This window comes from Monodelphis domestica, chromosome 4 (assembly GCF_027887165.1).
Source record: "Monodelphis domestica isolate mMonDom1 chromosome 4, mMonDom1.pri, whole genome shotgun sequence".
NCBI lineage: Eukaryota > Metazoa > Chordata > Mammalia > Didelphimorphia > Didelphidae > Monodelphis > Monodelphis domestica.
The window spans coordinates 369,600,538-369,612,638 of NC_077230.1; the positions used below are offsets into that span (position 1 = coordinate 369,600,538).

The following is a 12,101-nucleotide window of genomic DNA, read 5'->3' on the forward strand; positions in this document are numbered from 1 at the left end:
TCAGGACAGACCGATGTGGCTTTTCAGTTCCATCCTGGCTCTATTTTGGGGAGGGCCATGAGAACCCCAGGATTTTCCTCACCCAATAAGAGTTATTATCCAACCTTTCAACCTTCTGTCAGGGGACATTAGAATGTTCTTTTTATAGCTTAGAACACCCACTGGGAAGTCTGGACCAGAGAAAGCAGCTGCCCAGGAGATCTGGGAGGATTGCTCTCACCCAGGCCAGGGAAGTATTGACCTACATCCAAAAAAAGGAAGCATTTTGCATTTCCACATTCAGCTCCGATGTTTTATCTAAAGGCACCAGAAGCACATCATCCGGCAGCCCTAAGCTGGATGTTTTTGCAGCCAGGATGCTGGGCTTGGATTTGGGTGGGGGTGGGGGAGCCTCCAGAAGATGATAACAGAGCAGCTCTTTTCTCTTCCTGCGTGGCACCCCCATCTGTTCAGAATTTCATTTCCAGCTCGGGCTAGGCTAGCAGGCATCTGTCTCTCAAGAAGCTGCAGGCCAAGAGGGAGAGAGGAAACCCATCCCTTCCCAGTTTCACTCCCAACAGCTCCCCCACATCCTCCTCGACATACTGTGGCTTACCACCAGCCACTGACAGTCGAGGGCAGCACCACGGCATTGACCAGATGACCACAATCTGCCTTTTCATTTCCCTTTTTATTTTGCATTAAAAATTGGTTATTGCTCTAACAGTACTGGAGGTAAAGACCTCTTCCCTAAGGAGCCTTGGCTGGAAGCCCCATTCAGCCAGGATGGAAGTCATGAGATGATGGAGAGGCTCCTCTCGGTGTGGTGGGGAAGCCCTTGCTGTTGCGGGGCTCAGTCTTTTACTCCATTTCCACCTCCCCTGGCCACCCATTTGAAAGTGAATGGGAAAATGAGGTGGTGGCTGACCTTGTCTAGTGGGAGCCTAGGGTAGGGGCTGGGGTGGCAGGATGGAACTGTCACCATGTGCAGTAGCTACAGGTGCTATGGCCTTGGTGCTGGTGTTCTTTCCTGGATCTCAGGATCCCGTATTCTCTCTCTGGTAGAAGGCACGGGGACCAGTATATTTCTTCATGGCAAGGTCCCTCGCGCGATGGGCAGAGCATGCTTGTTACACCACCTTCCACTTCTTCTCAAGCATCACTATCGCTAGAAAGAGGCAATGTCTTCTTTCCTAGTCCGCCTCCTCTAAGAACCCAGAGCAGCATTTAGGGTCTCCGTGGACTTTCCTGGAGTCCTGGATGAGATGAGGGTCTGAAGAAATACCCCGAGGAAAGACCTGCCCTCCCCTGCCTATCTTGGTGCTCACTCAGCGGGTGAATCGATCCGTTCTGCCAACCCTCTTCCAGCAGGATCAGCCCAGGAATCTCCCATAACCACCCGAATGCAAGATATTGAACAGATAATGGTAACTAACACTTGTTAGAACCGCCATTGATAAAACTCTATCAGAGACAGGGTCAGGTTCCCCTTAATACCTTTCCCCTTCACTGCGGAAGGTCTTCTGAAAAGGATTCTGACCTCGTTCTCCTCATCTCATACTAGATACAAGGAGGCAAGTTGATGCAGGGCACAAGGAGACAGAGAGGAGAACTAGTGCCGAGAGATGGATCAGATCCCACGGCGGGGATCCCCAGACTCACTGGAACGGAGTCTAAGAGCGTCCCATACACCATCTTGGAAGTGGTGTATCACACCCAAGCCAACCAGAGTGGCTAATGGTTGGATGAGAAGAAGCAGAGGGGCAGCCGCATCACTGGCAGCTTGCAAGCCTTACTCCTTCCCTGTCAAGTTATTTGAAGAACATGGCTTGGCAGGGTTATAGGTGCTTTCAGTCGACTGGGCATGGATGCAGAAAGACTGAAAACATTGTGCATTTTCCAAAAGGGGAAAGTGGTCTGGGAAAGAGAAGGCAAAAACAAGATTGGCTTTTATGGGCGCTGTGCTAGAGGTGCTGTGGTTTAATAGAGGAGATGCTAAGAGCTGGTGATCAGGCTGGGTTTGGGGCTTTTTTAAAATCAGGATTTGGAATTTTTTGTTGTTGTTGTTGTTGTTTTTAAGTTTAGTTGTTGTCTTTCCCAGTAGAGGATGAGGAGGTAGAAGGCAGGAATGAAACATGAAGCCAGCTGAGTGCTTTCCCAAACCATGGAACAGCCCTCCCTCTCTCTGCTCCCAGGGCTTTGTGGGGGGGTGTACAGGGAGGTAGAGGGAAAAACAAATGGGAGAGAAATGTTGGTCATTTCCTGCAGAGAACCAGTCACGCTTCACTGATGTTCACCAACAACCTCGATTTGGGAGGTGGGGAGAAGAAATGGGAGGAATTGTCAAGGCCTAGTCAGTAGGCTTGGAGCTGGTGAGAGATCAGAGGTGGAGTACCTTTGGGGGGGGGGTGGGAACAGGGAACAGGAACAGCCCCTGCTGGAGCCTTGGCCTCAGAGGCTGGAAAGCTGGGAAACAGCCAGGCCTTCCAGAGAGTGAACACGCTGGAGTCTCCTGACTGTTTCTCTGCCTCCTGTTTGGCCTGTAGCCTCACCCAACTCCTTGGGTAGCCGGGGACAGCACGAACATCTCCCCTCCCTACAATCCATTGGTCCTTGATGTCTGCAGCACAGGGACCCCTTCCTCCCAGCATACCCATGGCAACTGCATCCATCAAGAGTGGTTTCTAGAGCTGGTTGGGAGGTATGCAGAGTGTGTGTGTGTGTGTGTGTGTGTGTGTGTGTGGGTGTGTGTGTGTGTGTGTGGGTGTGGGTGCTGCTCCTCAGGGAAAGCACACTGGAAAACTGGGGGCAGAGAGGTGCGAAAGCTGACAGAGTAGAGAGAGGAGGAGATGGAGAGGACCAGGAGCTGAATGACCATCGCCAGAACAATGATCCTCTAGTTCTGTTCTTCCCAGGTGCTCAAAGCCCTTTGAGTTGGTGAGAGGTTTTCATATCTGTTTTATAGAGGAGGGAATAAAAGCCCAAAGATGGTGAGTGACTTGCCTAAGGTCCTGCAGGGAGGCAGAAGCAAAACCGGGACAAATGCCCAGGAAGCTTGTTTTCCCAAATGGACACCTCATCCAACTATGAGTTCCCTTCTCCTTCCTTCCTCCTTCTCTCCTCCTCCTCCTCCTCCCCCTTCCTTAATGGCATTGGGCTTTGGCACCCTGAGAAAGGAAAAGATCCAAAATTAATTAGGAGATTCCCTTGGGACGTGGGCTGTAGCCAAACTGGTCTCTGTTCAGATGTAGTAGTGCCAGGCCCTGAGCTGACCCTGGGGACATCCCTAAGGGGGTGAACTGGACCAGCCAGGGCCCATCTTTACCCCACCTTCAGGGCTGCTGGGATTGACAGCTGGGCCCTCACTGTACCCTCACCTTGCTTCGAAGGAGGCCCCCGCTCTGGTGCTCTGGGGTGCTGCTCTCCGACGCGCTCTTGGCTTTCTCCTTGTTGTTTGGCTCATTGTCCTTAATGATGTCATACTGGCGACAGAAGAGGGCAATGACCCCTAGGGAGGCAAGGGATGAGGTTAGAACAGTGGGAGGCCAGAGTAAGGGTCCCAGCCCTCTCCTATCAGCCCAGGCAGGGCAGAATGATCTCTGGCTCTCATGGGACCATCAAGGCCATGGGACCGTGGGTATGGGTGAGTGTGGAGGAGGGATGGTGTTCCTATTGTTGCTCCTTCTCTGCTTCCCTCCACCATTATCTCCTCCCCCCATTAGGAGACTATCTACTTGAGCAGAGTCCTGAGCCTGTTGCAAGGTGGCTTCTGGAGATAATGGTCTCATTTTGGGGGTCAGGGGAGGAGACTGGCCAAAAGGGCAAAAGAGCAAACTGCTACAATTACATATCTCCCAGCTCAAATGTGGGAGCAGCCAAGGATCCATGGCCCTGGCTTCAGAGGAAAGACTAGACAAAGGATCAGAGCCCCAGGCCCTCCAGGATCATCCTGGAAAGAATTTCGTGCAGCCTTCGGCACCTTTTCTCAGAGATCTCCATGAGCAGCAGCCTTCTGGCATCATAACTCTGACTATAAACTCCTTGCTGGAGTAGAGACTGTTTCTTTTTTGACTTGGATCCCTAGCACCTACCACATAAAATGCTCACTGAATTGAGTGGAATGGAATGGAACTCAATGAGGTAAGTAATACAAGTGTCCTTAGCTTCATTTTTCCAGAAGAAGAAATAGGCAGAGAAAGTGAAGTGACTTGCCTAAGGTCATCTAACTAGTAAGTGTAAGAGCTGGGTTTGAATTCTGGTCTCCTGACTGAGACCAGGGCTCTTTCCCTACCACAGAGATATCAGAGGGGTTCCAGGGGAGGAAGGAAGGGAAACTCTTTCCTTCCCAAAGTAGTTGGGCCCTATGGTGAGAAGTTTAGAGGGGAGACAGGAGGGTGATCCTGAAAGACTCTGATATAGCCAAAGGGAAAGTCCAGCTTTCCATGTTCCTTTTGTTCCCTCCCCCAGACCAGGAGACTTACCTGCCCACATGAACAGGACCACCACGATGATGAGCACCTCGCCTGTCCGGAGCTGCTGGCTCTTCATTCCCATCTCTTTCATGGTCACCTCATCTGTAGGGGAGAGGAAGGGACATTGAGCCCTACTTGCTACCCCACATGGCCAAGCATCCTCCTGTCTAAAGGCTCTGGGAGCCATTGCATCCCAGGGAAGACAGCAAAGGCAACTTGAGAGGTTTGTTTTCTAAAGCCCCTGGGGAGAAGGGCTATCCCTGTTCTACAGAGGGGGAGAAAACGAGACTCAGAGGAGAGAGATGACTTGTCCAAAATAAAATAGGAAATGGCAGAATCTGAATTCAAACTCAGCCCTTTCCTGTATATCTAAGCTCAGAGATCTCTCAGATAACTCAGCTTTGGAACTCAGTGGCCTTCATATTCCTCCAGAGTCTGATTTCCTAGAGATACTGGCTAATGCAGAGGATAGAGCACTGGTCCTGGAGTCAGGAAGATGAGTTCAAATCTAACCTTAGAAATTTGCCAGCTGTGGGACTCTGAGCAAAACATGCCTTATAGCCTCAGTTTCCTTAGCTATAAAGTGGGGATAATAGCACCTACCTCCCAAGGTTGCTGCGAGGATCAAAGGAGATGATATTTGTAAAACACTCAGTGCCTGGCACATAGTAGGAGCTATATAAATGCTTATTCTTTTTCATCCCCCAAATTCTAACAGGACTGGAGCCCTACCCTCAAGTTTCTCTAGCCTTGGTCTCCTCTAACTAGAAGGCCTTCCAAAGGACCCTTAAGAGATTTCAGGGCTGAAGAACAAAAGGCTGTGAGCTGAGCAAGTAATTCCTCACTCACTCCTCCAGCCCCCTCCCTCAGTTTCTCTTTTCCTAATTCTGGCCCTCAAGCTCCTGCCTTTGTTTTTGGAGGCCAACTTCTCAGCCTCTCGAGGGGTCTTGAAGGTGACAGGCTCGCTGGCGGGGCTCTGGCCCTGGATGGAGATGGCTTGGACGTGAACGATGTATTCTGTGTCCTCCTCCAGGTCCCACAGGGCACAAGATCGGGTAGAGGTGTTCACCTCCTGGATAAATCGTAGCATTCGCACATCCTTTTTCTGCAATAATAAAGGCCATCTCCCTTGTACTTGATGATACTATTTCCTCTAGCCTCTCTCCACTCTGGTTCCTCACTGCTCTAGATCCTGCCCATGATGCCCTACACGGCCTCTTGTCCACTGCACTCCATGCAGGCCCCTGTCCATGCAATCCCCTGGTCATGTTGCTTTCTACTGCTTCCTCATCTCCTACACAGCCACCCACCCCGACAGCATTCCACACCCTCCAGATTCTGTCCATCTCACTATATCCAGTCTCTCTGCATGCAATCCCATTGCATTTTCTTTATCTCCAACCCCTTGTCTCTAGCACAATACTCCCTGCAGCACACACACACACACACACACACACACACACACACGCACACACACATGTTCCCTCAGTAACTGCCCAATTCCTTGTGTCCTTCCCTCCCCACAATATGCCGCCTGCAGGCCCAGTCTCCATGACTGGAGGAAGCCCCATGCATATTCTTCCCTTCCTCCTTTACCCCCTCCTCCCCGCTCCCTCACCCCACCTTACCCCAGGTTCCATATTACCTGCTGGGAAATTGCAAACCCAATGACCACCTCGTCGTCCAGCACATCCCAGCTCACCATAGCTGAGTTGGCCGTCAGTTGTTTGATAGTGACATTGACTGGGGCAGAGGGGCTGTCTGCGGAGGGGAGGCAGGACTTGAGCCCAGAATGAACTCTGAGGCCCAAGTTGCCCAATGAGTAAGTATGGGCAGAAGAAGAAACTGAGACTCCCAGCTCCTATCCCTCCCTGATCCCTTCCCCTGCTTGCCTGGGTCTAGCTGAATTAGGTCTGAAACCAGGGCTAATGAAAGCCAAGGCACTGGGCAAATCCTACCTAACTTCTTTCAGGTTCTCTCTCCGGGGACTTGTTCTCTATCCCCACCTTTCCTTTCTCACCCAATGGTGAACCAAGATCAATGTACATATACAAAGAAAGAAACTGAGAAACTGAGTGGATCAGCAATAGATTCTGGGCTAAGAAGGTCCCCAGCTGACAGATTCTGGTAGCTATTGACCTGGGTTGGGGAAGGTAAAACTCTTTGGCAGAAAGGGTGGTCTCAGTTTAGTTATGATGAAAATCACAACCCCCTCAACTGATCTGAATGGCCATCCCCCACCCTGTATCTAACTCTAGTAGAAAGAGGAGGAGAAGGCGTTTCAGGCATTCCAGGCTTCCTGCTCTGGTTGAGTCAGGGGTGAGAACCAGAGTCTACCAGTGAGGAAAAATAGATGTTCACCCAGTTCCTAACTGGTGCATTTTCTTTAGGGTTGGATGGAGGGTAAATTCCCTGACCTTGACCCAGACATGGAGTGGGAAGATAGTAGGACCCATGCAGAACCAAGTCCTGCCCTTCACCCTCTGACTTCTGGATGGACAATAAGGCAGATGTTTCTGGGCAAGAGTGATACATTAGGGCTGAGGAGAACTTTCCCTGAGACAATTTTTAGCAAGACGCAGGTACACAGTCCCAACACTCCATAATGGTGTTCTCAGAGTAGGGGTCCAGAAGAATAAGGAGAGAAAAGTCTATCAATTCTGGGGGAACACAAACACTTAGAAGAACCTTTAGGCCTGCCATCAATAGATTCCTCCTTCCCAAAGTTAACATATTGGGAGCTGAGGTAGACATGGGGAGCAATAGCAGGAATAGAGCTGAGGGACTGGATATTGGCAGGCTCTGATTGGGGTATATCCATAAGACTTGATTCTGAATAGGGCATAGAATAAGTGAAGGAGTGAATGGGTTTTTATTAAAGTCTAGAGAGAAGGCAGGAAAGTATTGGGAAGCAGTCAAGAAGGTCCTGAGAGGAGAGAAGCAGGAATAAAGAAAAAAGGAGAAAGACTCAGGGAAGATTAAGAAAAAGGGGAAGAGAAGGGAGAGGTAAAAGTTAAGAGGGGGAAAGAATGGGATGTAAAGATGAGGGAGAAGGTAAATGTAGAAATTGGAGATTGGTGAGGGGTGAGTAAAGGAGAGGAGATATACCATCTATACTCTTTTGTTCTCCTTTTCTCTCCCAGAAATACCCCTTGACAACTCATCATTTATTGTGGGATAAATGTCAGAGGGTGAAGGTAATGGGAGAAAGGTTTGGTGGCACAGTGATTAGAGGAATTCAAGACTGGGGAGTTCTCACCTTGCCTCAACCACCTCCTAGACAGAAAGAATGGAGACATCAGGAATGAAGAAACTAAAAGGTAGACTAAGAAATGTGAAGACAAAGAACCAGAAACAGAGATGAGAAACAGAAAAACAAATACTGAGAAATACAAATAGATAAATGGAGGCAAAGAGCTGGGGAGACAGGTACAGAGTTGGGGAGACAGAAAAACAAACAGAATCAGAAGAAATAGAGAGGGAGTGATGGAGGCAGAGAGAGAAAGAGACAGAAGGAACAGAAGGTAGAGATTCATCAAAGCAAGGGGACAGACAGTCTTGCATGTATGTGACATCTTTCTGGGCGAAATATTTCTTCATTCCAACTCACACACACCCTCAACCCCTTGCCCTGTTCCAGTATTTGAGCCCTGAAGAATTCACTTGAAGGCGTGTTTCTGTGTTGTGCTGGGTTCTGTATGTGTGTTTGAATACTTTACAAATGGGGGGAGGGTAGGGATTGTAGATTGAGTTTATGCCCTAGGTCTGGGGTTGTGGGGAATGGGTCAACAGGGGGCACCAAAGACTAGTCCAGGGCTCTCTGCTACCTCCTCAGTTGCTTCCTCTTGAGCTAGAGGAGGGCCTTGGGCAGCCTGGGAAAAGATAACAGGGTCCAGACAAGGGGGGCTCAATGGGAATGTGGGATGAAGATTTATGAACTAAGAGACTTGGTAAAACATCAACAGATCTGGAGTTCGGGATAAAAGGTAGGGAAGGAGAGTGATAGGGCCTGGGGAGTGAGGGGTTAGAGAGGTGAGGGGCCACGGTTAAGTATATTGAGGGACAGATTGGGAAGGGGAAGATTGGGGCCTGGGGAGCAGAGACCTGAAAGTGAGAGTATGGAAAAATGGAGAATTAGGGGGTGGGAGAACAGCAGAATGTGAAAGGGAAAAGCTGGGGAGAGGTTGGGGGACTGAGGGACAGTCTGCAAAGAGGACCCCCTACCCGTCTGTTCTCACTCTCTCTGATTCCCCGGCTCCTCGCTCCCAAGGGCAAAACCTGGCTCTTTCTCGGGTAGAATCCTCCCGGGAGTTAACCCTCTCGCTGCCGCAGCCCTCCCGCCCCCGGTCCCGACCCAGAGGGCCCCTTACCCGCCTCTACCAAGCACAGACTGGCGGAGCTGAGGCAGAGCAGAAGCGTGGCGGGGATGCAGAGCAGGGAGGCGTCCGCCGGCCGGGCCGCCCGCATGGCGGCTCCTCCCTCCGTCCTCCCCGCCGCCTGCTCTGGGACTCAGGGCCGATGGCGCGCCGCCGCCTTCATTTCAGAACCGCGGACAGCGGCTGCGGCCCCAGCTGGCCCTTGGCGCTGCTCGTTCCGCTGAGCTCACGGCTCGGGCTCGGGCTCTAGCTTCAGCTCCGGGGACTGGAAGGGAGGGCGCCCCCGCTGTAAGGAGGGAGACACAGGGTAGGGGCCAGGTTGGGCCGGGACGGCGGGGGATCCCCAACTGTTCCGTCCGGCACCCCCTTGGGGGTCGGACTCCGCGGTTTCTGCGCTCTAAGCTTGGACGGGCACAGTTGCTGCCTAAGGAGCTGGCAGAGGAAGCCAAAGGCTCGGTGGCTGTCCCTCCGGGGCCGGGGCCAGGAGGGGGTGGAAGAGGACTATGCACCCCGCCCCCAGCCCCGCCCGTCGCCTCCCTCCTCCCCCGCAGCCCCTGCTTTCCTCCCCAGCCCATTCATCCAGGACACTCATCCCGCGACGGAGGGAAGAGCCTCCAGCTCTCTGACCTCTCTTTGAGACCCTCAGGTCCTCGGTCAGCCTCTGAGTCGCAGCTTTAGGTCTTCGGTGCCCCTCAGTCCCCTCAATTCCCAACCCCTTAACCTCGCAGTATCTTCAGTTTTTTAGTCCTTCAAGGCCCTTGATCTTTTCAGGACCTCAGCCACTCAAGTCCCTTCAGGCCCTTCCACCTCGTTGAGCTTCTCCACCCCTTTATTCTCATCATTCACTTAAATTACTCAGTCTTTGAACCTGTCATTCCCCTCCTTCGCTCAGTCCCCTCAATCTCTTTGCCCTGTTACCCTTCCCAGGCTTCCGCCAAACCTTTAGCCTCTGTGTTCCCCTCTCCTTCCTCCTCTTAGCCCCTTACTGGCAAAGTTCAGTGCCCTTGGAGCAATGACATTGCCCTCTCCCCTTCCCCTATACATGTCTTTTCAGAATAAAGGAGAGAGCATAGTGCCAAGGAGGCAAAAATAATGACGTCTGGGCTTAGGAGACCCCCAGAGCTCCCTTGGCTCCTTTTAACCTACAGCCTGTAGCCTGCACACTCAAAGCTGCCTGTTCTTGAGAAAAGCAAAATCCAGAGCCCACCAGCAACCATGGACTCCCTGATCCACTCCACACCGGAGACTTGGTGGCTAAGTGTGGTCAGAGAGGCAAATAGAGGTGGTGCTGAGAGGAGAGGCAGTGTCTGTGTGTGTGTGGACTTGGATGCTAATGGGCTACACTTCTCTAGGGAGGTACAGTGATACGTTGAAAAAGAATGAAATATGGAGTTAAATTCTAGCCCTGCTATTTAACTATCAGTGACTTTGAGGATGTTATTTCTCCTTTGCGAAATAGATGTCTAGTCCAACTAAAGGACTAAAGCCTTTTAAACTCTAAATCCTTTGAGCCAAGAATGATTTCATGTGAAAGACATGAAAGATGGCATAGCTTGAAGTCAAGAAAGCTTGAGTTCAAATCTGTCTCAGTTTCCTCAACTGTAAAATAGAGATAATAATACTACCTGCTTCCCAGGGTTGTTGTGAGGATCAAATGAAATCTCTATAAAAGTGCTTAGCTCAGGGTCTGGCATATAACAGGTGCTTAATAAATGTTTGTTCTTTCCTCTTCTCCTCCTGGAAGTTGGAGCCAAGTAGCTCCTAGCTTACCCTGCACAGATTTTGAACATTGGAGCTACTTCATGAAGCCAAACCAGGGGATGAGATTCCCCCAAATCCCCCAAGGGTCTCTGCTTTTTAGGGCCATCCCTCTTCTCTCAGAAATGTCTTTCTTAGGGGGCAGCTGGGTAGCTCAGTGGATTGAGAGCCAGGCCTAGAGATGGGAGGTCTCAGGTTCAAATCTGGCCTCAGACACTTCCCAGCTGTGTGACCCTGGACAAGTCACTTGACCCCCATTGCCTAGCCCTTACCACTCTTCTGCCTTAGAACCAATACATAGTAATGATTCCAAGATGGAAGGTGAGGGTTTTTTTTTAAATGTCTTTCTTTACATATGTTGAAAACAGCAGGGAACTTCCCCACTTACATCCACCTCTCCCTTTGATTCTGTTTGAACCTCCTGGTTATGGAGACCCCTTAAGGTTAAGCATGCCTATGTTTTCCTCTGGATAAGAGGGCAGCTCTCCTCTAATCCCTAGAGGAGAAAAAAGTTGACCAGAGAGGATGAGTACTATCACCTAGCATGGTTTGATTTGAAAGGGGTGATTGTCCCCCACCCCCTCCTCAATATCACAGTGCCTGCTATTTTACCATTAGCTACACATTTCTTTGGGTTATGAAAGCTTTCTGGTTTTCTTGCATCTGAATTCCTCCTTAGACTTCTAGGCCATTTGTCCAATAAGAGCCTGAGACAAGAAGGGGTAAGAATATTGATTGATACTCCTGCCTTCAGTGGGTGCTTGAGAGGCAAGCACTTGGAAAGCTTCAGAGTGCCTCAGAAATGGGAGTTTTTAATAGGAATATTAGTTATGGTAATATCATCTTACCCCAAGGCCACATCCCCAATCTAGGAGAGAGCCAGGAATGGGACCCCATTTAGAGTCCAATATTCCTTCTTTCAGTGGAAGGGAGCTATGCAATTATCAGAAAGCAAAGGAAGGAGCAGGGCCCAGGGGCCTGAAGAGCTCACTGAGAGAGAGAGGCATTGGCTTTCTTTAGGGTCAGGGTCCTGGGAGAAGGGGGGGGGATGGAGGAAGAGAGCAAGAGTGCATAGTAAGGGACTACAATGAGAGTTTTACCTGGGCCCACCCCCATGTCCCCACTACACACCTTTTTTTTCCTGCTGAGAAGATGTCTGGTCTGTTCCCCAAGTCTGGAGCTGGGCTTTGGGTTCCACACACTAAACTGCAGGATCTGAGTTCAGTCTGACTAGCTTCCTCCTCAGTCTCTCTAGTCCTGCAGCTGTTGCTTCATCCTCCTCTGATTCCCCCTCCACTTCTCAGCCCCACCTGCTGTACCCCCTGCTAGCAGGCGCCCTGAAGAGGGGCTCCCAAGAAGGGGAAGTCTGGAAGAGGGTGGGCAGGGAACAGCTGAACCAGGCTGGACCTGAACCTGAAGAACTGGGCAAACAGGGTCAGCAAGAGGTCTCTCAGCATCCCGTCCCAGGGTGGGGAAGGGATCTGGAGGGAAGCAGATGGCCAGTCCTGCTCTGGGG

General features: G+C 50.9%; 1 protein-coding gene across 7 annotated transcripts; it reads right to left on the reverse strand.

The window, feature by feature from the left end:
* Positions 1–651: 651 nt before the first annotated feature.
* FNDC5 (fibronectin type III domain containing 5) lies at positions 652–11,853 on the reverse strand. 7 transcript variants are annotated; one of them, XM_056795305.1, is made up of 7 exons: positions 11,717–11,853; positions 8,822–9,113; positions 6,097–6,212; positions 5,358–5,556; positions 4,461–4,553; positions 3,357–3,487; positions 652–2,933 (listed from the first exon to the last, which is right to left on the reverse strand). In XM_056795305.1, exons 2-7 carry the CDS (start codon positions 8,916–8,918, stop codon positions 2,928–2,930), a joined length of 642 nt encoding a protein of 213 aa, XP_056651283.1. In that variant the 5' UTR covers positions 8,919–9,113; positions 11,717–11,853; the 3' UTR covers positions 652–2,927. The 7 variants fall into 7 exon arrangements, with proteins under 7 accessions (XP_056651283.1, XP_056651281.1, XP_056651282.1 ...); XM_056795303.1 differs by having other exon boundaries at positions 652–1,235; positions 11,717–11,846; XM_056795304.1 differs by lacking the exon at positions 11,717–11,853 and adding an exon at positions 9,455–9,874.
* Between the last annotated feature and the right edge of the window lie 248 nt (positions 11,854–12,101).

Excerpts from the sequence above, each read along its gene's own strand:
- FNDC5 (XM_056795303.1), bottom strand. The coding sequence starts at position 8,918 with ATGCGGGCGGCCCGGCCGGCGGACGCCTCCCTGCTCTGCATCCCCGCC. Across the intron at positions 5,557-6,096 it reads GGTTTGCAATTTCCCAGCAG|AAAAAGGATGTGCGAATGCT; the intron begins GTAATATGGAAC and ends TTATTATTGCAG. Across the intron at positions 4,554-5,357 it reads GTTGGCCTCCAAAAACAAAG|ATGAGGTGACCATGAAAGAG; the intron begins GCAGGAGCTTGA and ends TCTCCCCTACAG.